This window comes from Babylonia areolata, chromosome 13 (assembly GCF_041734735.1).
Source record: "Babylonia areolata isolate BAREFJ2019XMU chromosome 13, ASM4173473v1, whole genome shotgun sequence".
NCBI classification, from domain to species: Eukaryota; Metazoa; Mollusca; class Gastropoda; order Neogastropoda; family Buccinidae; genus Babylonia; species Babylonia areolata.
The window spans coordinates 14,521,232-14,547,873 of record NC_134888.1 but is presented as its reverse complement, the minus strand read 5'-3'; the positions used below and the strand labels follow the sequence as shown (position 1 = coordinate 14,547,873).

General features: G+C 44.0%; 1 protein-coding gene across 1 annotated transcript in view; it reads right to left on the bottom strand.

Moving 5' to 3' along the window:
- Nucleotides 1-26,642, bottom strand: part of LOC143289344 (dynein axonemal heavy chain 2-like) — a 152,572-nt gene that overhangs the window by 94,654 nt on the left and 31,276 nt on the right. Inside the window, exons 14-27 of the mRNA XM_076598345.1 lie at nucleotides 26,448-26,582; nucleotides 25,802-25,906; nucleotides 24,818-24,988; nucleotides 20,885-21,013; nucleotides 18,231-18,442; nucleotides 17,412-17,612; nucleotides 15,805-15,961; nucleotides 15,140-15,229; nucleotides 10,612-10,860; nucleotides 9,800-9,961; nucleotides 8,070-8,192; nucleotides 6,843-6,980; nucleotides 5,302-5,384; nucleotides 4,571-4,751 (exon numbers count right to left, since the gene is read on the bottom strand). Of these exons, the coding sequence (XP_076454460.1) occupies nucleotides 4,571-4,751; nucleotides 5,302-5,384; nucleotides 6,843-6,980; nucleotides 8,070-8,192; nucleotides 9,800-9,961; nucleotides 10,612-10,860; nucleotides 15,140-15,229; nucleotides 15,805-15,961; nucleotides 17,412-17,612; nucleotides 18,231-18,442; nucleotides 20,885-21,013; nucleotides 24,818-24,988; nucleotides 25,802-25,906; nucleotides 26,448-26,582 (2,136 nt within the window). The remainder of the gene's footprint in view (nucleotides 1-4,570; nucleotides 4,752-5,301; nucleotides 5,385-6,842; nucleotides 6,981-8,069; nucleotides 8,193-9,799; nucleotides 9,962-10,611; nucleotides 10,861-15,139; nucleotides 15,230-15,804; nucleotides 15,962-17,411; nucleotides 17,613-18,230; nucleotides 18,443-20,884; nucleotides 21,014-24,817; nucleotides 24,989-25,801; nucleotides 25,907-26,447; nucleotides 26,583-26,642) is intronic.

The following is a 26,642-nucleotide window of genomic DNA, read 5'->3' as shown; positions in this document are numbered from 1 at the left end:
TTTAACCAAAACTATCTGTATGTTGACTTGCGACAATGCAAGACAGTTTGTAATAACCAAAAGTGGCATCCACCTTTGGAGAGTTACCCATACACCACAAGACAAAAGATCTGATAAGCCCCTGCTGGAGTAATGGTGGAAATCAGCTTTTCCAATCTCTTAGGTCAATGCACATGTGGACCTACAAGTGCCTTAACCTCCTTCAAGTGCATTTACAAGAAGAACAAATACACATAACATATCCTGTATTCCATGTCAGTGTCAAGTGGGTTATTGAGGTCAGGTCAGGTCTCTACCTGCCACAGGTACCATGTAACCCTGTGCTACCTGTCACATGCGGGCAGATGGAGCTCGACAGCCCGGGAAGGCAGTCCATCTAAGACAAGGAAAAGTCTGAAGTAAAACCCATGAAGTGCTAAGGAATGCAGGACAGTCTCGACATGCATTGACCCTGGGTCCATGGCCATGTCCCGACTTTCAGTAGCCGCGCCCCCGTGCCTCCGAGGAAGGTTTTTGAGCCAGAGGCTAGGACAAGGACAGTCTGATATAAAACCTACGACCTGAGGACCTCACTGTCACCGTCCCAGCTTGCTAGGCTATGGCAGATGAACCACGGGTGTAAAGGGTGGGGCCAGTACTGCGCACACTGCACTCCACCTAAAAATTCCATTGCGCAGGCTTGAAGGACACGTCCACGTCCGCGCCACCAACTATTCCAAGTCCTGTAGCGATGGGAAAGGGGCGAAAACGGCAGGTGGAAGATGTCACTGGAAGCCGCAGTTCCAATCCTGCATGCAGGCGGTTCAGGATATTGGTCGCCTGATTGTTGACCCGGAGGTGACAGCATCACTCGGCAGCACCCTGAACGACCAAGCAGCCTTTTCTAGGGACAGCACTGCTTGCTCCACACGGAGAGGGGCCTAGAAAAGGTGGTCCAAACAAATGCTCATCTCCATACCCCCCAGTTGGCTAGCCGCGGTCAACGGGCATCTCCAAACGCGGTCGAACAACAATAGAGAAGAAAAGGCCGGCACCTGCCTCACAATTAGGTGCAAAAGGACTAAAGGTAGCATGCTGGAACATCCGAACCATGCGTGACTCTGCAGACAGCAACCACCCAGAAAGGCGTTCCGCTCTAGTCGCACACGAACTTCAGAGACTGAACATTGACATTGCTGCCGTCAGCGAAGTCCGCTTTGCAGGGAAAGGCAGCCTCCAGGAACACGGCGCTGGGTACACCCTCTACTGGTCAGGCAAGCCAGAGACCGAGAGACGCCTTTATGGCGTAGGCTTTATGGTCAGGAGCACCATTGCCTCCAAGCTTGAAAACCTGCCAACAGGACACTCAGACCGAATTATGTCCATGCGCCTCCCACTACGGAACAAACAGCATGCCACTCTGTTCAGCGTGTACGCTCCAACCCTCCAAGCGGACCCCACAGAAAAGGTCAAGTTCTACACTGATCTGCGCAACCTCGTTCAGAACACCCCTGCTGACGACAAGGTCATCATCCTTGGCGACTTCAATGCCAGAGTTGGCCAAGATTCAGAAGCCTGGAAAGGAGTCCTTGGCAAGCATGGCGTTGGTAATTGCAACGACAATGGGCGCCTTCTTCTCGAGTTCTGTGCAGAGCAGCAGTTTACCATCACCAACACCATTTTCCAGCAGAAGGACAGCCTGAAGACAACGTGGATGCATCCTCGGTCCAAACATTGGCACCTCATTGATTACATCCTGATGCGCCAGAGAGACGTACGAGACGTCCTACACACCCGAGTGATGCCCAGCGCGGAGTGTCATACTGACCACCGCCTCGTCCGCAGCAAGCTCAGGCTCCACTTCAAGCCCAAACCAAAGAAAGGAGGAGCTCCTAGGAAGAAATTCCAGGTCGGCAACTTTCAGTCAGCTGAAGTGAAAGCTGAATTCCAGGCGAAGCTTCAGGACAAACTTGAAGACCCCAGTTGCCCCACAGACCCCTCTCCAGAAGCACTATGGGCACAGCTGAAATCAGCCATCCTGCAGTCCTCTGAAGAAGTCCTAGGGTTCTCGTCGAAAAAGAACAAGGACTGGTTTGACGAAAACAACCAGGAGATCCAAGAATTGCTGGCGAAGAAGAGATCAGCCCACCAGGCTCACCTTGCACAACCGTCTTGTCCGGTGAAGAAAGCAACCTTCCGGCTCATATGCAGCAACCTCCAGCGCAAGCTTCGTGAGATTCAAAATGGGTGGTGGACCAACCTGGCAGAGAGGGCTCAGCTTTGTGCAGACACTAGTGACTACCGGGGCTTATACGAAGCCTTGAAGGCGGTGTACGGTCCCTCATACCAGGTCCAGAGTCCTTTGCGCAGCGCAGACGGCCAGGCGCTCTTCACAGACAAGACGTCGATCCTGAACAGGTGGTCGGAACATTTCCAGGCCCTCTTCAGCGCCAACCGCACGGTTCAAGACTCGGCAATTCTCCGCATCCCACAACAGCCAGTGAAATTACAACTGGACGAGCTACCAACCCTAGAAGAGACTGTCAAGGCCATTGAACAGCTGAAATGTGGCAAGGCAGCAGGGGTTGACGGAATTCCGCCGGAGGCGTGGAAGAATGGAGGCCCAGCACTACACTCCAAACTCCACAACCTCTTTGTCTGCTGCTGGGAGCAAGGCAAACTACCACAGGACCTCCGTGACGCAGTCATCATCACCCTGTATAAAAACAAGGGAGAAAAGTCGGACTGCTCCAACTACAGGGGGATAACTCTGCTCTCCATTGCAGGCAAGATCCTCGCCAGAGTCCTCCTAAATCGGCTGGTGCCTACTATCGCCGAAGAACATCTCCCAGACAGTCAGTGTGGCTTTAGAGCCAACAGAGGCACCACTGACATGGTCTTCGTTCTCAGACAGCTACAAGAAAAATGTCGGGAACAGAACAAAGGACTGTATGCGACATTCGTCGATCTCACGAAAGCTTTCGACACCGTGAGCAGAAAAGGTCTGTGGGAGATCATGAAACGTCTAGGATGCCCCCCAAAATTCCTCAGCATGGTCATCCAACTACATGAGGAACAGCGTGGACAGGTCAGACACAGCAACGACCTTTCGGAGCCCTTCCCAATTGGAAATGGAGTGAAACAAGGTTGTGTCCTCGCGCCGACCCTCTTCACGATCTTCTTCAGCATGATGCTCCAACAGGCCACTGAAGATCTTGGCGACGACGACGGTATCTTCATCAGATACCGCACTGATGGCAGCCTATTCAACCTGAGGCGGCTACAGGCCCACACCAAGACACTGGAGCAACTCATCAGAGAGCTTCTGTTTGCCGACGATGCTGCCCTCGTCGCCCATACAGAAGCGGCCCTGCAGCGTATAACGTCCTGCTTCGCAGAGGCTGCACAGCTCTTCGGCCTAGAAGTCAGTCTGAAAAAGACGGAAGTTCTCCACCAGCCTGCCCCACGGGAAGAATTCCACGCTCCTCACATCAACATCGGTGAGACAGAGCTGAAGTCGGTCCACCAGTTCAGCTACCTAGGCTGCACCATCTCGTCTGACGCCAAGATCGACAAAGAGATCGACAACAGACTTGCAAAGGCAAACAGCGCATTCGGCAGGCTGTACAAGAGAGTGTGGAACAACAAACACCTGAAGAAAGACACAAAGATCAGCGTGTACAGAGCTGTTGTACTGCCCACCCTGTTGTATGGCTCCGAAACCTGGGTCACCTACCGGCACCACATACGACTGCTTGATCGTTTCCACCAGCGCTGCCTTCGCACCATCCTCAGCATCCACTGGAGTGACTACATCACAAATGTCGAGGTCCTGGAGCTGGCAAAGACTATCAGCATCGAGGCAGTGCTGCTAAAGACCCAGCTACGTTGGGCAGGGCACGTGTCCAGGATGGAGGACCACCGCCTGCCCAAGATCGCGCTGTATGGCGAACTGTCCACTGGCCACCGTGACAGAGGAGCACCCAAGAAGAGATACAAAGACTCCTTGAAGAAAGCTCTCGGTGCCTGTCACATTGACCATCGCCAGTGGTCCGCAGTAGCCGCTGATCGAGAGACCTGGCGACACACCATCCACCAAGCTGTCTCCTCCTTCGAAAACAACCGCAGGGCCAGCCTTGAGGACAAACGCAGAAGGAGGAAGAACCATGACGCTGCAGCCGCGAACCCAGACCAGACTTTCCCTTGCAACCGCTGCGGCCGACTCTGCTTTTCCCGCATTGGCCTTGTCAGCCATGAGCGTGCCTGCATCAGACGTGGACAATGCCCTTCCTAGATCTTCGTCAGCGAAGCCAGGCCATGAATTGAAACCCAAACATTCCCAGCACGCAAAACCCCCAAAATGGAATGTGGCTTCCTTAACAGTGCAGTAAAATTGGTCATCCACGTAAAAAAAACCAAAAAAAACCCCACTCATTTATGCACGTGAACATCACTGAAGCAGTCCATGAACGCTGAAAAAAAAAGGACAAAAAGACTGTAAAGCAAAAGTGTGACTACATAATCTTACTGGATTACTGAACTCAAGAACAAGCTGAACTGTCATTAGAACAACACTATTTCTCCCCCTCACCTCCATGTACATCCACAATCTCTGCACCACCAGCAGCATCTCTGTCACCTCCAGGATGTTGGACAGCAGTCTCTCCCACTTGTCCACTGTCTCGGCGAAAGGCTTCACAAAGTGAGACACTTTCATTGTTGTCAAAGAAACCTGGTTCTCTTCCAAGGCTGAGAAGATGTCGTCTGTACCCCTGCAGTACACAGCAGAGCGCAGTGTCCAACACATTTTTTTTTTTTTTAAATCAGTGAGGTAGCTGGGAAGGTTCTTTTTGTTCTCTATAATTCTGTTCAATGAATATATACTAAGCATGACTCACTGGTGTACAAGCTGGCTTGTCTCAATTTCGCATCTCATCCAGAATATCATCCAATATGCAAGTGTCAGGGTGGAGATCTGATTTGGAGGGGGAAAATGTAACTCATGGAACCTGGGAGCATGCTTCTCCACCATAGAAATATTGAAATTGTGGATTAAAACAAGTGCAGTTTGAGAAATTTTCAAGTTTACATAAACATATACTGTTAATTTTGCACAAACAAATCAAGGAACAGATCCACAGTTATTTGCCTTTTCCTTCCAGTATTCACTTCCACTCCTGTTATTTGTACTGGCTTGAAAAATTCTGGAACAGGATCAATGACCAAAAGGAATAAATGCCACAGTCTCTGCAAGAGACTGACTTCCTCTGAAGAATGAAATAACTGTTTGTCACTGTGCAGTGTGCCAAACACTCATCTTACCTGAACTTGTAGATTCCCTTGTCTTTGTAGGGTATTATGTCATATTCACAGCCGGTCCAGAATTCCTTGATGTGATTCAGACCCTGTCAATGTCGACTGCATGTAAGACTCACATGTGAAGTTTCATAAAATCACCATACGCATTGTTGCTTTTAAAATTTCAGTAAGAATCATATAGTCCCCAGAAGCTAAATAAGTCAAAGAAATAAAAAAGGAAACATGTACAACAGTTTCAGTTTTAGTTCAGTTCCTCAAAGGGGCGTCACTGCGTTTTGACAAATTCATATACGCTACACCACATCTGCTAGGCAGATGCCTGACACCAGCGTAACCCAATGCGCTTAAAAAGGCCTTGAGTGCATGTATATATATTTGTGTATTATACCTATCAAAGTGGATATCTTTTACAGAGTTTTGCCAGAGGACAACACTTTTGTTGGCATGGGTTCTTTTTCAGTGTGTGCTCCCAACAGGACCTCGGTTTATTGTCTCATGAGAGTGACTAGATGCTCAGTCTGATTTTCCAGTCAAACTTGAGAGAAAGGGCAGGAGCAAGAACTGTACCCAGACCTTCATGGCCACTGTATTGGTAGATAAGCATCTTAACCATTCTGCCACCTTTCTCCCATGTATAATAAAAGAATGAAACGTTTGAGAATAACACTAATGTCTCTTTCTTTGGTCTAATCATAGTAAGTCCCAATCACCTGAATAATTAACATTTTCTTTCAACCAAATCCAATAATAAAATACAAATTTCATGACTCATTTATACTTACCCTCTCAAATATCTGTTCTTTTTCTGTATCACCTTTGTTAAGGTTTTGCTTGTCACAATGAATACAAAGTGGAAAATAGTTAACTGCCTGATCGAATGAACCCCCTATGCAGAAAACCCTACGGATTCAGCAGTAAAATACTTGGACAAATCTAAACCAGCAGCTGTAATTTGTTCAAACAAGTAGTGGCAAAACTGTCAATATTTCAACAAGCATATGGATTAGCCTACATTCAATGTGCAATGCTGTTAAGAAGAAACAGGAAGATGAGTACATCTACTCCCTCAGAGTAACATCCCAGGTTTGATCGTCACACTCCCAATGTTGTAAGTTTGTTTGTTTGTTTTTTGTATGTGTGTAAGTATTTAAATGACTACTGATATGTTTTCCATTCTCCTCTGCTGGTTTCTGGACAGCAATCTTCATGTGTCCACAGTGTTTTCTTCATTATCTCCAGCCAGTCTTTATCACAGAGGAGGTGTTCTTCCCATCTACACTACATGACAGGAAATCCCGACACTCGGGCCAAACAGGCAGGTCTCTCACTTTCTGCAAGGCTCTGTCTCCTTTCAAACACATGACCAGTACCACAGATTCTGAAAAGCAATTTTCTTTCTAACATTTGCAGATTAAATTTCATTTTCAAAAGTCAAACCTGTAATAGTTTTGACAACCAGGAGGTAGGTAGGTATGTAGGTAGGTACCAAATAATTTGTTATTCCTCTGTGGAATGAAAGAAATCCTACCATTCCTCTGACCAACCTTTTCAATGGCCAGCTCCTTGGTGGCTGCCACAGAGATCTCGTTGATCTGGTTGGCAAAGGTGTCAAAGCCAAAGTTGATGATGACCTCCAGGGTGAAGTCAGAGGACTCGTGATCAAATGTGCGGTCCATCATGGTCTGGACAGAAACACCAATCACATATTCACACCATATATATATATATATATATATATATGATGAAGAGAAAATGAAAACACATGAAAATTTGCAAATACCAAGAATGCCAATGTAAAACACAGAAGGACAGACAGACAGGCATAACAAACTCATTATTACACAGACCTTTTTTTTTTCATATTGAGCCACTCCTGCTGCAAAACATACTCAGCACATTTCTTCAGTACTTCTCCCTCCTAAAGCAGACACACCAAACCTGAAGAACATAAACCACCCAGAAAACATACTGGCCCCATCATCACTGACATTCACTGTCCATACTGTCTATGTGCATCACAATACTAACAAGAGAGGCAAGGCCTTCAAGACTCACTTGTGATACACTTTTTAAAAAAATCTAATCGTTGAAATGTGTTCTGTCTTTGTTATTATAAAGCTTCGCGTTAAAAAAAAAAGAAAAAAAAAGTCCTAACCAGATTCGAATTAAGTCCCCTAGCATTAATTATAGAGTAATTTCCCTTTTTTACTATCTGCACCAAAACGTTTGCAAAATAAATAAAACTTCCATGCTTAGCAAAAGAAGTTCCTGTTTGAACAAAAAATGATAATAATGACTGCTCTTGTTGTTGTGTCAGAATATCAGATCAAAGTGCCAAGTTTAGAGTATACAAAACATATAAATATAACAGTAAATGCAGTTTGCATATAATTAGGCTTCATTTTTTTTGTTTTAATTTTTTTGTGCCCATCCCAGAGGTGCAATATTGTTTTAAACAAGATGACTGGAAAGAACTGAATTTTTCCTATTTTTATGCCTAATTTGGTGTCAACTGACAAACTATTTGCAGAGAAAATGTCAATGTTAAAGTTTACCACGGACACACACACACACACACACGCACACAGACAACCGAACACTGGGTTAAAACATAGATTCGCTTTGTTTACACAAGTGAGTCAAAAATGCAAACACAAAAAAGGGGGTACATATGCACCTTTAATACATGTCTACAAATACACACAACCAAGAGGGCTTGACGGCATGCACTCATTCATACAAGTGCACACACTTACATCCACACCCACTACCTGTATCTGTTCCCAGTGACGCGGTCTAAAGGCCTTGTTCTTCAGGTCAGACACCAGTGGCATGGTTCGGCGAAACTGGTCTATCCGATGCTTTGTTGTCTCCACAATTTCCCAGTTCCTATCCTGTGTGAAAAGCCTTTTTTATTTTTTTTTTTATTATTTTTTTTTTATTACCCATGACTGATGTCCAAAGAAAAGAAAATGGAAATTGTCAATTTTTTACACACACACACACATACACACACACACACACACACACACACACACACACACACACACAGACAAACATGCAGGGTTTTTTTTAGCTCTTTCACTGCCAAGTTTCTGTGTGAAAAACACTCCCCAGCACCAGATATTTTGGAAAAAAATTCTCTCAGTCACAGGATTCGGTTCACGTCAAAACAACACAAAGGATTTGTTCACTCCAAACTCAGTCAGGGGCAAAGGTTAGTCATTGTTCTATTGGCGGGGAAACAGGCTGCAGCTGTCAAGCTTTATCACAATGTGAAAAATGGTTTTATCAACATGACCCCTCAATGTCAACTAAAGTCCCCTGTAGCAAGGCACTGCCTAGTCAACTAAAGTCACCTATAGCAGTGAAAGAATTAATGGGTGGCGTCACAATGTGACAATGCGCTCTTCCTGGGGAAGCAGCCTGAGTTTCTCACAAAGAAATCCATTGCAGTCCAAGCATGGAAGTCTATAAAACACTTAATACATTGCTTTGAAAGATATACACATTTTTTAACACTAATATAATCTTTAATATGTCTCTTTTTCATATTGTTTGGAGGCCAAGTACAATATGCTGGGTAACTCCTGGCAGACAGCAATGTCTGGAGGTACCGTCCGATGCTCTGGCTGGTCGGAGTCTGTGTCTAAAAATAGCTGCCGCAGTGCAGTTAAGTCAATTCAGCTGACTTGAAGGGGCAACAGGTTGGTATATCAAACATGCAAGCAGGTCTGCCAAAGCTGAGTGACGTCACAAAATAACCATGTAAAATGAAATGGAACAGTTCTGAATATACAGAAGTCTTGAAGATCACATACTTTTGATTTGACACGTGTTCCAGACAAACCGAATTCCCCTTGTTTTATACACTTCTGAAAGAACTTGTGTGTATTCACTTTGCCAGATTTACTGACTTCAATTGCATGCTAATCATGAGCAAGGAAAGTGCTGTTTTCTTCTAATGTCAGCCATCTTGGAAAAGCAAAACTCTAATAAAGCATGCTGAAATAGTATAAGATTCAGATAACATGAATCAACTGACTGAGACAAATATTAATTACAAAAAAATGACAATTATGTCATACATCTTCTATATTTCTTATTTACAAATCCAGTGGTGGCCATCTTGGATTTTATGCAATATCTCAAAATGCCCAATATTTATGACTTGGCCTCCAACGTATTTGGATTCAGCACCATGTAAAATCATCAACCAAAAAAACCTAATATATGACGCAAAACCAGGTATTGTTGCTATAGGTCAGACTATTGGATCGAGGATAGGAAAGAAAAGAAATGCAAATCAATGCAAAATTTTCACATACGAGCGTGCGCACGAGCGCACACACACTCACAACACACACACATACACACACACATGTATGCACACACATACACACACACACACACACACCCACGGACATGCACACACACACACAACACACACACACACACTGACAATCTGTGACCATTATCAAAGAAAGTCTGCCTCACTGACTTTCAACTCCTTGCTGAACTTGACGACCTTCTTGAAGATGTTCTGACTCTCATACTCCATGTCCAGAGTCTTGATGTCCTTAAAGGTGGTCACCTTCCAACCATTGTACATCGTCTCCCAGTCCTTGGCCACGTTCCACACTGCCTCAATGGTGTCCAACTCCTGCCAACATAGGATTTTTTTTAATTCTTTTTTTTTCTTCTTATTTTAAAGAAACCAAGAAGACAAGGTGCTCAAACAACTCTTCTTCACAGAGTTGAGGAGCGCGAAGAAGACAGGAAAAAGAAAAGTGCACTTTGAACAGATCTGCTGGTTCATCATGAGATGGTTCTCCATACACCAGAAACAAACACTGTGGTGAACAAAACACGTTGAGACACACAAATCACCAGTGCAACTTCTCTTACAACTTTCTGTCTCGCTTCAACAATCCGCCCCAGCATTTAATTTAATTTTTTATAATGATACTTTTACTGGAAAGCAAACAAACTGGTCTCCTGAGTGTTTTCCATCCTCCTCTGCTGGAATGGACTGCCAGCAATTAGTTGATCTCTTTTCTTTGTGTTTGGCTGGGTTCAGAAACTTTTCCATGCTTTTTTTTTTTTTTCTTTTTTTTTCTTTTTTTTTTCATGCTCCTAGTCTCATTTTTCAAAACAGATGATAATTTGTAACCTTTTCAGGCAAACTCTGTCCAAGGACACCCAGCAAACAGACTGAAGGGAAACTGTCCAAAGAGACCCCCCCCTCACACACACACACACACACCCCAGTACCGTTTCAAGGCCAGTTTTACAACAACCTAGCTTACCCACCTTCTCCATCTGCAGCAGCTCCTTGGGGACGGGGTGGTCAATCTTGAACATGCCCAGCCCTTTCCTGATGGTCGCATCCTGTTCCTTCAATGAGTTCAGCAGCTTCCTCATCTCTGCCACGTAAGCCAGGGCGTCATCCGGAGACTTGTCCGAGGTGAATGGCCCTTTCTCCGCGAATTCCTCTATGGCCTTCTGGGCTTCGTTCTTCACGTCGTTGGACTGGCCCATCAGAGCGGTTTTGAAGTATTCCTGGGTCAGGCAATGGACAGGTGAGTACATGACACTAAGCAACATCACCAGCCTTTCTGCTTTCATTTACAAGCTGTAAGATACTGTTTCCAGCAACAAACAGTTGATTATACCATAATTTAAAAACAAAACAAAAAAAAACCCAGATTAAATGCACGTTTTGCAGATTTTAAAAAAGCTTTCAATAACATTTTGCACGCAGGTATGTTCACAAAAAATAACTGTATAAGGTAGGTGCTTCAATCAGATAGAAAAAAGGATATTTATATATACATATATATATATATACATATATGACGCAGCACACGAAAATCCGGCTAAAGTCACAATTTATCATTTTTTTTATATTTGTATACCTTCTACATGTTTAAAAATCACAGATTAAAATGAAAAAAACAGAATGGATCTATCTGTCATTGTTTAAAAATCACAGATTAAAATGAAAAAAACAGAATGGATCTATCTGTCATAGGTGTTTTTTTTATGATTTTTTTCTAAGTTTGTGTGCTGAATGAGTAGAAATGGAGAAATCGGCTCTTGAAAAAAACACATATTTGTGTGCCTATGACTTAAAAAATAATAATTGTCCTGAATACCTATGTGGTGTCAAAAGATTCGGAACTGAATCAACTTTAAATTTCCGTATAAAAGAGGCACAGAAAAATTCATATTTTCTCACTGCATTACTCAAACGAAGACTAGCATGGCAAGTGGAGGAGTGACGTCATGCAATACAGATTATTCAGCCACATGGAAAAACCCGCATATTTGTCTGCCTGTAACTTTAAAACAAGAACTTTCCTGAACGTATGTGTGGTGTCAGACGATTCAGAATTAAGTAAATTTTAGATTTTGATAAGACAAAGGCACAGGAAAATTTTTATTTTCTCTCAGTACTCAAAGACAAGAATGGCAAGTGGATGAATGACATCATGCAATACAGATCATACAGCCACAAGAGAGCCCAAGGCAACAGTGAATGTTCAAATATTTCACACCAATACCTAAGCTGATGCATGAATCTTTGGAACTTCGGCTTAGATCCAGATCAAACTAACATTTACGAACTGCAGTCATATGTATTGCCACACAGTCAGCTGATATAAAATCAGCCTGGAACATAGACTTAATTATCAATCTCTATGGTCTGGAAGTGCAAATCCACAAACTGTTACAACTGAAGTGACGATCATGTCATTTGTATTGACAAGGATGGAGATCGTGTGTGAAAGTGGTTGAGGAAGTGAGAGTGCATACATGTGTGTTCATTCTTTAGTTTAGCGTCTTTTCACCATCAGTGATATTAGATGTTAAAAAAAAAGGGGGGGGGGCATGGGGGGAGGAGGGGGGGGGGGGGGGGCAGGGAAGAGGAAAACAGAAAAAAGGTAAACTAGAAAACTACCATAAAATATATAACTAACATGCAACTGCATTTAACAGTAACAATTCAATAATGATAATAATAATAATAATCAGAAACCATTAACATAATTCTGAAGTGCATTAAAGGAATGCAGAAATAGGGCTATCAACTAATGCCTGTGAAAGTTCAACCATAAGAACCTTGTCAGAAATAACTTTACAAAAATCATCTGCAGAATTATTATTCTCTTTGAAATACTTGGGCAAGAAAGGATGTAACTGCTGACAGTGTGTGTATGTGCATGTGTGCGCACACATATACATATGAGTGTGTGTTTGTGTGTTTTGTGCATGCTTGCATGTGTACGTGTGCATATATGCGCGTGTGTACCCATGTGTATATGTGCATGTGTGCCCATGTGTACATTTGCGGTTTATGAGCATTTGTGTGTATAAGTTTGTGTATCTGAGTGACGTTCAAGTGTGTGTGTGTGTGTGTGTGTTTGCGCACGCACGTTTCCTGTAAGTGTGAAAAACATGGTGAGTGTGCGCACGAACGCATGTGCGTGCGCACACACACATACATACATAAACACACACATAGGGCCGTGGGCAAATCCGCACGCTTCCGAACACATGAAAATCTTGTATTGTTCAGAGTGGAAATGTGCGTTTGATCTGCCAATCGAAAATTGTCAAAAGAAATGGACTTACCCGGAGTGTCTGCCGAAAATGTTTCACCAGAATTTGCTTTTGGCATTTTTGTTACACTTTAGTAAAGCCTGAAAGTCGCAACAAACATTGAAAAAGTTTGAAACTTTGACAGATCTAAATAATGATCTTAATCCAATGAAATAAAGTTGGATGTGGGCTGTTGAAGATTGAAATGTTTCGTTTGCAGCACACAACTTGGGTTCAAAAAACACAAGTATCAGATGGTGATCAAAAATATGATATGGATCAGATTCATATCAGTAGTGTTTAATCCCCCATCCCTTCCTTTTCTCACTTTTTTGTGTTTTTTGTTGTTGCTCAGCAGGAATTGCACATAAACCATGGCTTTGCTTGTTGGCAGAAGCAAAAGAAAAGCATGGAACACATGGACTGTGCAAGCAAACTACTGATGATTTCCTGATGATGATGGATTACCAAACTAAGTCCCTGGGTACATCGCTGAGCAGTTTGTTACCCTGTTGTTTGATTCTCTGAACAATCTGCGTGTCGTCAGCATGGTCAGACAGCCTCTCCTCACTAAAGATAAAACATTGGAAAGTACTCCACCCACATCAGCAGCTCTTGAACGACACACAAAGAGAGCAGTTTATCTGAGAGAGTGCTTTCATCTGGAGTTAGAATGATGGGGATTGCAAAAAGGTGAGCGAAAGACAGGGCGACCTTTGTGGACCATTCTACAAAAGCTCAAGACACTTGATGTGAACTGATTCACTGCTCCTGCACAATGGTGTGCAGAGAAAGGTACAAATGCTGCAAGACCAACTTAAAGTGCACATCCTTGTGTACATATGGCAGGGACTGTCACAAAGACTAAACACTGCCCAGCTGGAAATAGACAACCCAACTACAGTTGAGAAGGGTTTTTCAGCAACTTTGTGATACCAGCTTGATGTACTTTGTGACTCTTGTAACCACACACCCGATGACATGCAAGTGGGATTTTCATCTCAAGAAACCGTCCCCCACCCCTACCCCCAAACTCTCATCACCTCTCCTTTTCCATAGCCCTTTGGTGTCTCTCTCGTGAGAGTGATGAATAAATGAACGCCCACTAACCCAACCTTAACACTTATTCAGAGCCATAAGTCTCTGCTACAGATCTCCTTTACAATTTCTGTGATGCGGACTGGTGTCCTAATGGTAGATGCAAGCATGCAGCAACTGGTCTGGTGCTGTGACTGGAATGGGCTGGTCACTTTTTGTGACTTTTGTTATGAGATTGAGCCTTCATTCCACAGAAAGCCTGAACTTTCAAAAAATTTTTTTTTTAGTTTTTTTTTTTTTAGTTGGAAACTTGGCTAAATTCAAAGAATCGATGGGACCCGGCTAAAGTCGCAACTTACAGAGGGTAGCCAGTAAAACCGTTGAAAACGGACTACATTCATTTGCTGTCTTGATTCAGAAGATCTGGGGGAGACAGTTAATGCCTGTTCACTGCTTATTTCAATTTATTACTTCGCAGACTAGAATTTCCCCGTCTTCACTGGTTTCAGCATGCAACTGAAATAGGGCAAAAGAGTGCAGTATTTTTCTACATGGTTTTGACAGGCATGCACCTGAAAATATTGAAAATACTACAGTTCCGGGGTGTTTTGTGCAAAGATACTTACTGACAGCAAAGATAACACTTCGAAGATGCGATATCTATAAAAATCCCGATCTTCATCATTTTGACCCTAATCACTTGTTTTTGTGTACAGCTAAGAATCGCTGGATGCGACTTAGCCGGGTTTTCATGTGCTGCGTCACATATATACAAAAACAAAAGTGTGCACTCATAATGAAAATCAATTCTCCACTTCAATACTTGTTCCAAGAGAAGTACCACAGAGAAATACAATGAGCCCCACATTAATCAACATATTTATAAATGATAACACTGACTAGTTCCCAGATACTGATCCACCAACAGTTTGTCTGAAAATCAAAGTATCTCTTCTCTTTTATACGCTGAAGACTCATCAGTGATACTTTCAGAAACTAAATATGGCCTACAGCCAAAACTAAACCAGTCAGACTTCTACTGTAATCAATGGGGTATCAAAATCAACAGAGACAAAACAAAAGTAGCATATTTTCAAAATGAGAAAAAAAGAGCTCAAGTATTTTGGAATGTGGAACAGAAGTCATAGTAACAACTGGACAGTATACATACACAGATAACCATAACTGACAGACATACACGACTGTGGTTCAGCAAGTCCTCAGAAGCGATGAGCTGTTCCTGGAATCTGTACCAAACATTTCCCAGATCTGCATGCAGCATCACGTCCTGGAGAGAAAAAAAAACAATGACATAGTTTGTCACAGACACTCAGCATTACATCACATTCCCTCAAACAAACAGCTGATATCTACCCCTGCCATTCACCCAACTTCACACAGTGATGGAAACCTTACTGGCTACATGAAAAACTTTAGGAGGCTACATGCTTCAGTGCAGAACAGGCAGACGGCGCAAGGAAATAAAATGGAAAACAAGTCCCAGTGAATGACAAACGTCTAGGTCAGAACAGTTTTTTTCACCCAGCGGGTAAGCCCCACAGGTGAGAGAATATATATGCCTTTGACACAAATATTTCTGATTTTGCTCATTTGAAGGCTATACTGGCTTTCAACTGAAACTGTAGTATTGTTTCTATTCAACCAAGTCTGAATCCACAAACAATGCATGTAGCGAAAAGAACTTCAACTTCATGAACACAAGTCCGAGAAGCCGCACTCCAAACATGCAGCCTCTTGTCACACATCTGCCACAAAACGACACACTCATCCAGCTCATAACTAACTCCTTCAACAGAAACACCTGCCAAGTGCCTTCCAAGCAGAGATCAAAGCCTCACTCACATCCTGTGAAACAGGCACTTCGTACTTCCCGATGATGTGGAACTGCTCTGCCAGGGGCTCAAAGCGAGCCTGGATATTGGGCTTTTCTGTGTTCAGATATTCCTGCAGCTTGATGCTGGCTGCATACTCTTCCAGGTTCTGAGGAGGGGTGATGATCCTGTCAACAAAACATTCACACACACATACACAGAGTCAAAAGTGTTTCCTTAAAATACATGTCAGTTTCTTTTACTGCATGATAAATCAGGATGCTGGGGTATTATTACTTTCATGTTTTTCTTCAGCTTTGTATGTTTTACTTTTTGACTATTTAAGTCAACTTTTGTCATGTTCATGTGTGCGTCGATTTCGAACTGAACTGAACTGACTCTGAATTCAACCTTTGTCTTGTTCATGTGTGTGTCAACTGTGGGCTGATAGACTGCATGCATTGTGAGTGATAAGCCTTTGAATGCACAAATAAAGTCCAACTTATTGCTTATACTGGACTGAACATAGTTGAAAGTACCGTAAAGTTCTGTCTATAAGCCGCGACTTTTTACTCCAGCTTCAGCCTCTGCGGCTTATACAATGATGCGGCTTATCTGCGGATTTTATCGATCCCGGGAGTGTCACAACTCACCAAAATCATGATTTCTGTCCATGAATTTTTGGATGAGCTTCAGGATCGTGTGCTAACTGTTCACGTTTTATAAATCAAATCCGCACACATTAAAGCCTTCAGATCAGCATTCAGTTCTACTCTGCTCAAGCGTACACCCTCATCATGCCGAAAACACGACGTTATGCCTATGATGCAGCCTTCAAATTGAAAGCGATCGACCTAGCAGACGACAGTGCAAGCGACGAACCAGCAGCGACCTCCACCTTCATGAAGTGAAAGCGAGGCTAAGTCAGTGACAAGATGGCGGAGGAAGCTGTGCTGGTTCTCTTCAACTCGGACACTGAAGATGAAGATTTTAGTGGATTCAGTGAGCAGGATGACGTTGAATAAATGTGACTATCCCTAAATTATAGATCGTATTTTCGTTGTGTTAATTTCTTATTTTTTTGTGGCACTAGCAGTATTTTCACTTGCTTTTCTTTGTGTTGTTCCCGCTTGTGTTTATTTCATAACCTACAGTATCGACAGCTTTTCTTAATATCAGTATGTGTTCTGGTACCGGAAATAAGTGCGGCTTATAAACCGGTGCCACTTATGTATGTATAAAGTTCAATTTTTTCCAAAATTTAGTGGATGCGGCTTATATACCAGTGCGCTCAATAGACCGAACTTTACGGTAAGTCAAGTCTTCTGGTCTGTTAATCCTACTGTTAAGACTGGCCAACAACTGTTTAACAAGTATGTTACTCACTGAGACAAACTCTGATCAACAAACAGATAAAAGAAAATAGTCCTGCCCACAAAATATACACTGACTTCACCTCACGCAAAAGAGAATTTTACCGTTTAAAAAAAAAAAAAAAACAAAAACAAGACAATAGAGAATAGGTGCCTGAAGAGCAGGCTAAGAATGTCCATAACATAACATCCTGATGGTTTAAACCAGGGAGCTACATCCTACAAAGAGAGGAGGTGGAGGATGAGGACAGGAGCATCAGCCTACTTGTTGCCATTGGTGACCATGAAGTCGTTGAGGCTGTGCAGTTCAGTGGTGGCCATTTCCACCAGGAGGGAGGTGAACTTGTTCTGCCAATCCTGGCAGTGTCCACAAATGGCTGCCTTCAGGGGAGAGCAGTCCAGCAGCACAAACTGGATGTTGAGCACAGTCTCCTGGGTCTGCACATTGTTGGACACCTCCGTGTACCTGAATAAGCACGTGCGCGCACACACACACACACACACACACACATGCTCGCACGCGCACACACGCACACACCACCACCACCACTGTTAATCCCACTGTGTGTGACTCAACTCAGGCTATGTGCTGATGACAGCCAAGATCATTCCCTTGGCCAGTTCCAGTCTGACAGTGTGTGAAAAAGGACTCACAGTTTTCACATTAAAACTCCCAATGTTAAAGCTCACCTTCAGAGTGAAGAGACTGATGAAAACCAAGTTATGTGCACTAGGTTTCACAAGGTGAGTATTTCTCAACAAATTCATCTTCAACAAATAACATGAAAAGTTAGTTTGGTTTTTCTTGATGTTTTTTGTTTAGTTTTTTGAATGCATCCATGTCAGCAGACACACACACACACACACACACACACACACATACACACACACACACACACACAAACACACACACACACACAACCATATGTAGTAACACCGACTTCCCTCTCCCCTACAAACAAACATACTATGAACATTTGCATGTCCACACACACCACTTATAACCCTCCCTCCCCCACGCTGCATTCACCCACAACAAGGAACAAAAGCAAAAAGTATACACATATTTGACAGTCTGCTTCACCTGGCAATGTCTGATTCAAAAGAAGCCACAGTGGGTTTCATTTTCTGGTATCTGCGGATGAAGGCATCCTTGTTGATCTCCCAGATGTCCTTAAAGTTGTCCCAGGTGGACAGGTAGTTCTGAAGGTTCTGGGCGTTGGCCTGCACGCCGCTCATGATCATGTTGTGCCACTTCTTCGCCTCTTCATCCTTGGCCACTTCTTTGAAGAAAAACTGCCATCAATTTCATGCTCTCTCAGTCTTGTTCTTTTTTGTTGCTACTTTTCAAAATCAGTAGCTCATTTGAGGCACGCTTTTTTTCATTCTCTCCCTCTTCACCACTCTTCTCCCCAACGCGCGCGCACACTTTCTCATTCTCTCCCTCTTCACAACTCTTCTCCCCAACGTGCACACACACACTCTCTCTCTCTCATTCCTTCCAGTTCACAACTTTTTTCCCCTACGCACACACACACACACTCTCTCTCTCTCTCTCTCTCTCTCATTCCTTCCTCTTCACCACTCTTCTCCCCAACGTGCACACACACACACACTCTCTCTCTCTCTCTCATTCTCTCCCTCTTCACAACTCTTCTCCCCTACACACACATATATATATTCTCACTCCCCCCCCAGCCCCCTCCAAATACAGCTTGCATTCAACACACTGTCACACGAGCTATTTCATGTTCTTTATTTTGACAGGACTCCTGGGTGGATCACCACTTTGACGAAGCCAGGAGGTTTTTTTGTGGTTTTTTTTTGTTTTTTTTTGTTTTTTGCTGCCCCATCATCTGCACCGTTTCAGTGGCATTACTCCCATGCCGCTCATTTGGATTCCCCCGTACACAGCCACACCCGGGTTCGTCCGTCGCAGTTCCAGCGTCGGCAGTCCACAGGGAACCATCGATGTTAGGTCGCCAGGAGGCCACACACCAGAGGAGACCCTGCACTGCTGCTGAGTCACTTCGGTGGTGTTCAGTGGTGCCTGTTCTGTTTTAACGTACTTAGGACACCACCTACTAAGCCCCCTACTAACGACAATAATGGCTTAGTCGCGGAGCCAGACTGAGTGAGCGTCCCTCCCAGAGTGGAGACCGCCACCACGTCCCTCAAACAACAGCCCCCCATGAATCTGACGACACTGACGACATTGACAGGACTCACCCCAAGCACGGAAGTGGAGGGGTATCGAAACTGAGGTCACCATGAGAGCAGGGCATGAAAGGCCACAGACTTTGAGACTATTTTGTTTACATTGATGACGATGAAGGAGGTTTTTGCGTCTGTCTCAATGGCCCTATCAGCAACGCCAACTCCTGGCAGGGCCACCCTGTAAGCTGTACAGGTCAAAGGGTAAGAGACAAGACAAACAGTGATCCCTGCTTCCCCACGCTAGGTAGGTGTTGGGAACTGTTCCTACCCAGTTCTGGGAAAAAAAAAAAAAAAACAAGGAAAAAAAAAACCACTTGCGTTTCAAAAACCACAAAGCAGCTTCGTCCGAGGGGTGATCCACTTCAGAGAGGCCTATAATGTGAGCTGGTGAAAGTCTTCAGGAAGCCAGTCTGTCTGCAAATCTTCTGACAACCATAACCAGGACAGGGACCTGGGAAATCCAAACTGGGAACAATGTGAGAGTAAAATAGCCCAAGCTGCAGGTGAAATGAACAGATTTTACTTCAAAACTCTTGGGCTTTTTGAAAGAAGATGGAACAGCACAGGACAAGTAAGACTCTCACAAATGGAAACAGAGCATCTGCTCTGTTCCAAGTCCCTCCAAAGACAGTGGTACCATTCATTCATTCCAAAACACAGACGACTATTTCAGGAACTTCCCTGTGTTCCCCATAGTGAATGTGTGGCACTGAGAGTGAAGTGGGGCAGGGGCAGTGTGAGATGGAATGTTACAATCATGTGTCAGATAGTCTGGACATTGTGAACAGCAGGGACACATTTCCTGTCAGCCCAGTCTAGGGTGTTATGAATGCAAGAGGTTTTTGAACACTTTTGGTAATTGTGGACTGAAACTGGGAGTATCGTTTAAAGTTGTCATCTGCCAGTTTTGCAGCTAAAAAAAACCAAAACAATTTGCTATCAAACGGCAATTTTCAACTGAAGCATGGTTCATGGTACATGTCATCATGACCCCAACACACATACACACACACACAATTTCAGTTTTTCATGGAGGCATCACCGCGTTCAGACAAATCCATATATGCTGCACCACATCTGTTTGGCAGATGCCTGACAGCAGTATAACCCAACGTGCTAGTCTGGCTTTAAGTGCATGAATGTCTATGTACATATTTTGAGTGGATTTTTTTTTTTTTTTTTTTTAAAGAATATTGCCAGAGGACAACTCCTTTGTTGCCATGGGTTCTTTTTCAGTGCACCAAGTGTGTGCTGCATACAGGACCTCAGTTTATCGTCTCATCTGAATGACCACACAGTCAGTTTGATTCTCTAGTCAAACTTGGGAGAAAGAGCATGAGCCGAATTCGAAACCAGACCCTCACAGACACTGAATTGGCAGATGAGTGTCTCATCCATTCTGCCACCTCCCTCAGAAACTAAAACAGAAACACACACACACACACACACACACACACACACACATGCACACACACACGCAGGCATGCAACTCAAGCAGCATCAGTCAGCCTGAGGACTCACAGTGGTGGCAATGGCACTGATGCCCAAAGCCGTGGGCAAAGAGGCAAAGTAGGTGAGCGTCTCCACACACTCTGTCCACAGGTTGGCAATGATGATGGCCAGATGGTTCAGGTGAGGGCTGAACTCAATCTGCACCCATACATACAACAACACAACCACATCAGCTCAGGGATACCCACACATCGGGGATACCCCTCTCCCCTTCACACCAAAACAGTTATTAAATATATATATATAAACACCTGTGCCCTCAATGTGTATAACTGTCTAAAGCAAGGGGATGTAGTGATCCTGTAAGGTCTTACAGTCAACTATGGAGTTTGGCCAGCACAAGGATTGCAGCAACCCTAAAAATAACTCGGTCAAAAATACTGGTCAAGCCAAGGTAGACAACCATCCCTTCCAATGCTGACAGCACTGCTGTCTTTGTCTCTGCCTCTCTGCCCCTTTACTTGCATATAGTGACCCCTGACTGACTTAACCCTGACTCTCTTTGTGCGTAGACCTGTCTGCACTGCAGCCTATAGCTGAATAAAACAGAATAAAGTCCAACCAGGATATCTGTGGACGAACTCAGCAAGGCCATTAACAGCCTGACATCAGGCAAGGCACCTGGCTGTGACGGAATTCCCCCAGACCTCATTAAACACTGCAAGACTACTCTTCTGCATCCTCTGCACACAGTCCTCTGTCAGTGCTGGAATGAGGGAGCTGTACCGCAGGACATGAGGGATGCCAAGATTATCACCCTCTACAAAAACAAGGGTGAAAGGAGCGACTGCAACAACTACAGAGGCATCTCACTTCTCAGCATTGTAGGCAAAGTCTATGCTCGGGTCCTCCTAATTCGCCTGCAGAAACTGGCCGAACGCGTTTACCTGGAATCACAGTGCGGTTTCCGAGCAGAGAGATCCATGGTAAACATGATCTTCTCCCTTCGCCAAATCCAGGAGAAGTGCAGAGAGCAGAGGATGCCCCTGTATGTCGCATTCATTGACCTCACCAAGGCCTTTGACCTAGTCAGCAGAGACGGCCTTTTCAGGGCTCTTCGAAAGATCGGCTGCCCCCCCAAACTGCACAGCTTGATTGAGTCCTTCCACTCCAACATGAAAGGGACGGTGCAGTTTAATGGTAACCTCTCCAAGCCCTTCGACGTATGCAGCGGTGTCAAACAAGGTTGTGTCCTCGCCCCCACCCTATTTGGAATCTTCTTTGCTCTTCTCCTGAGACATGCGTTCAAGAAGGGATCTACCTGCGGACCAGATCAGATGGCAGGCTCTTCAATCTCGCCCGCCTCAGAGCAAGGACAAAAGTCCGCGAAGCCCTCATCAGAGACATGCTCTTTGCTGACGATGCCGCAGTTATGACCCACACCCAGCGGGACTTGCAGTCACTAATGGACCGCTTCTCCCAGGCCTGCAAAGATTTCGGCCTGACCATCAGTCTCAAGAAGACAAATGTCCTAGGCCAAGACACGCCATCGCCACCAGCCATCACCATTGATGACTACGAGTTTGAAGCCATCCACCAATTCACTTACCTTGGGTCCACCATCACCAACAACCTCTCCCTTGGCACCGAGATTGACAAGAGGATTGGAAAGGCAGCCACAACACTAGCCCACCTCACACAAAGAGTGTGGACAAATCCCAAGCTGACCACGAAGACAAAGATGGCTGTATACAATGCCTGTGTCCTCAGCACCGTGCTGTATGGCAGTGAGGCATGGACCACACATGCTCGTCAGGAGAAAAGGCTCAATACCTTCCACCTGAGAAGCCTACGGCGCATACTCGACATCTCCTGGCAAGACAACGTGACAAACACCGAAGTCCTCACTCGCGCTGGCCTCCCGACCATGTATACCATGCTGAGACAGCGTCGGCTGCGCTGGCTGTGCCACGTTCGCCGCATGGAAGATGGTCGCATCCCCAAAGACATCCTTTTTGGAGAGCTCGCAACAGGGCATAGAAGCATCGGCCGCCCACAGCTGAGATACAAAGACGTTTGCAAACGTGACATGAAGGCACTTGAGATCAACACTGAGTCCTGGGAGGACCTTGAAGATGACCGCAACAGATGGAGAAGCACTCTCAAGAATCAGCTACGGATTGGTGAGGACAAACTGTCAGCTGCTGCAGCAGAAAAGCGAGCTCGCAGAAAAGGGATGGCAGCCAACAGACCAGCATCAGCTTACACATGTGACCGCTGCGACAGAGACTGTCTCTCTCGCATCGGTCTATACAGTCACAGGCGACGCTGCTTGGTCAAAGCAGACAGCCCAATTAGACATTAGGTCAGATATACTCTATCCATGGTCAGCCATGACCGAAGGAGGCCTACTACTACTAATGAATGAACCTTGCAACAACATTATTACTATTATCATTATTGTCATCATTATCATCAGTACAGGTACCAGCAAAGAGACGGGTCAAGGACATCTGCAAAAATACAGTCGGATCATAGATACACACAGGGACACAGATCAGGGATACCTGCAGGTTTTCCCTCAATCCACCAAATACTGATACGGATTATAGGATTTTGAATATGTGTATTTGATCTTCTGCATGTGCATTATACAAAAAGGGTTAAGGAAATGGAAGGTTTACACAAGATAAAAAAGAAACAAAACAAAAACTTAACCCATCAAGTGCTGTCAGGATTTTAATTCAGACCCACCCCCCAGACCCTTGGGACAGCAGCAGTCCAATGATGTGACCAATGCAATTAAAGGGAACTAACCTCACATGTATTCAACTGAAATCAATGGTTTGTGTGCACCAACAAGAAATTTTTGAAGTTGGTGGCAACAGATGCATTCTGCATGCCATAGATCTTTGTAATTAAGTTTTTTTATTCATTAAAAAAAAATAACAAAAAAATATAAAAACCATTTTTACAGCAGAGACCTTTCACAGTGGTTTTATCAATCATGTCTACAATCTGGTCTTGAAATCAGTTTCACAGAGTTGTCAGCTTCAGTCAGTTAGGAACTGTGATTACAATAATACATGTATTGATAATTGGCATGTACAAGTGTTTAGGTGGATGTGTGTGCATGTATGTGTGTGTGTGTGAGTGCATGCATTCGTATGTGCGCTTGTGTGTGTGTGTGTGTGTTTGTGTGTGAGTGTGTGTGCCTCTGTAAATGCCTGTGTGTGTGTGTGTGTGTGTGTGTGTGTGTGTGCCTCTGTGTGTGTGTTCGTTCTTTAGTTTAGCGTCTTTTCACTATCAGTGATATTAGACGTTAAAAAAAAAAAAAAAAAAAGGGGTGGGGGTGGGGTGGGGGGGGCATGGGGGGAGGAAGGTGGTATAACTAACATGCAATTACATTTAACAGTAACAATTCAATAATAATAATTATAATAATCAGAAACCATTAACACAATTCTGAAGTGCATTAAAGGAATGTAGAAATAGAGCTATAAACTAATGCCTGTGAAAGTTCGACCATAAGAACCTCGTCAGAAATAACTTTACAAAAATCATCTGCAGAATTATTATTCTCTTTGAAATACTTGGGCAAGAAGGTATGTAACTGCTGGCAGTGAAACAAACAATGATGCAAGCTGAACTGCTTACCACAGATGCATGTAACATTTTTACTATACTTTATCTTCAGCGCATCAAGTTTTATACGGAAGAAAGTAGAGGTTATTAATCTTGTATAGCAAGCTGATGGATTCGGTATCTTTTCTTTAATAATATTCTTGGGGAATAATGTTCCTTTATCGTTTAAAAACTTTAACTTCCATCGGTTATGAAATCAACCCCATGCTGATTTTTCTAACAAAGTGTATGCCTCTGTGTGTGTGTGTGCATCTGTATGTGTGGGTGCCTCTGTGTGTCTGCGTGCAAGTACATGCACAGCAGTGCACCCCAAGTGAACATGTGCACTATCACCCACGATGCCCCCACTGACCATACCTTGTTTTTCTCCAGCACCACCTTGATGTTGAAGAGGGGGTAGGGTCCTGACTTGGCGTCCCCATTGATGGCCTTGGACATGGCCATCAGGGAGCGCTTGATGTTGAGACGAAAGGCTTCCTGCAGGATAGCGTTGGTCTTCTCCGTGTATTGATACCAGTGGGCCTGCACCTGTTAGAACAACATTTTTTTTTTAAGAATCAATTACTGAGCACATTGTGTCAATATTCTATCTGTCTCCTGCACTCACTTTTCTTTTTAGTTATATATCTTGGCCGCCGTCCTTTCTCTGTCTCTGGACCTTGCAGTTGGAATGAACTTCCTCTTTTGCTTCATCGGGTCTCTGCACTCTTTCAAGTCTGGCCTTAAAAACCGCCTCTTCCCAAGATAGCCTCCCCTCCCTGCCTCTTCTTGTCTTCAGTTTCTCCAGTTTTAGAGTTATGCATGTGTGTGAATGACTGGTGCGAAAGTGACTTTGATTTGTCTCTGCAGAAGATTGAGCACTATATTATAAATATCATTATCATTATTAGAGTCAATATTGAGGAACACAGAAGATCAAATATGCATGTATAAATCCTATAATCTGTGTCAGTGTTCGGTGGGCCATTGAAACAAGAACACACCCAGCATGCACATCCCCCAAAGGGAGTATGGCTGCCAACATGTCGGGTTAAAAAGGTCATCCACATGAAAAGTTACATGTATGTGTGTGTGTGTGTGTGTGTGTGTGTGTGTGTGTGTGTGTGTGTTTGCATGACTGAAACCTGACTGAATGACACAGGAAACAAATGATGAGCACCCAAAGCCTGCTCTCAGTCGACTCGACCCCAGCGGGCAACCTGTTGTGCAAATAACTTCATAAAGGGCTTAGAGCTTGGTCTCTGACTGAGGATAGGCACTACAAAAGTAGCCATATCATCATCATCACATGGGTGTGTCTGTGTGTGTTCCTCAGTGCCAGTCCAGTAGCAGTTTACATACCTCACTGCTGTCTCTGCTGAATACAGAGTAGGTCTTGCGCATACACTGCACAATATCTGTGTAGATGTTCTTCATGTGGTTCTGGGTGTTTGCTCTGTGGCGTTTCTGAAACACACAACATTTCCTAGCTTTATAAAAACAACAAGATATTTTTATTAGAAAAAAAATCTGCAAAGAACACAGAACTGATTTCTACCAGATTAGACAAGTCTCCACATGTTGAGACAATGACGGTGTGGAAACACTGCTCTCCTCACTGTCAGAAAGAAATCACAACAGTTGAAACATGGCTGTGACGTAATTAGAAATGACCTTGAAATTATAACTGTAGTCTTTAAGAAATTCTAAATACAAACATAATGTCTGCCCACACGTAACTTAAATATCACTCCTCTTAGGACAGAAAACGTTTAGTTTGTGAATGATGGTAATTCCCATTTTCATGCTCAAAACAAATACATGCACCTAGTATCTACACATGGTATGCTGTTTGGTTGAAACAGTGTTCCACTTGCAGTTGCAGGATTTTCTGCCAGTTTTTCAAAGAATTATTCTTATCATCTCATCTCTCATTTATTCCTGAGGCTTCCACCCTATCCACACACCTATCCCTCCTGCAGCATTTTCCACGTTTCCCTACATTTACCTGTTCAACAGCAAAGGAGAGGTCTTCAAACAGTTTCCCATCAGGGATACTGATGAGCAGCATCTCGCTGAGGCGAACACATTGCTCCATGATGTGAGAGTTGGCATCCTTGTATTCATCCACCATTCTCTGTACCTGGAAAATGAATACACCAAAACAATTAACAAACATTCACTGCGAGTCAAAAAAATAATA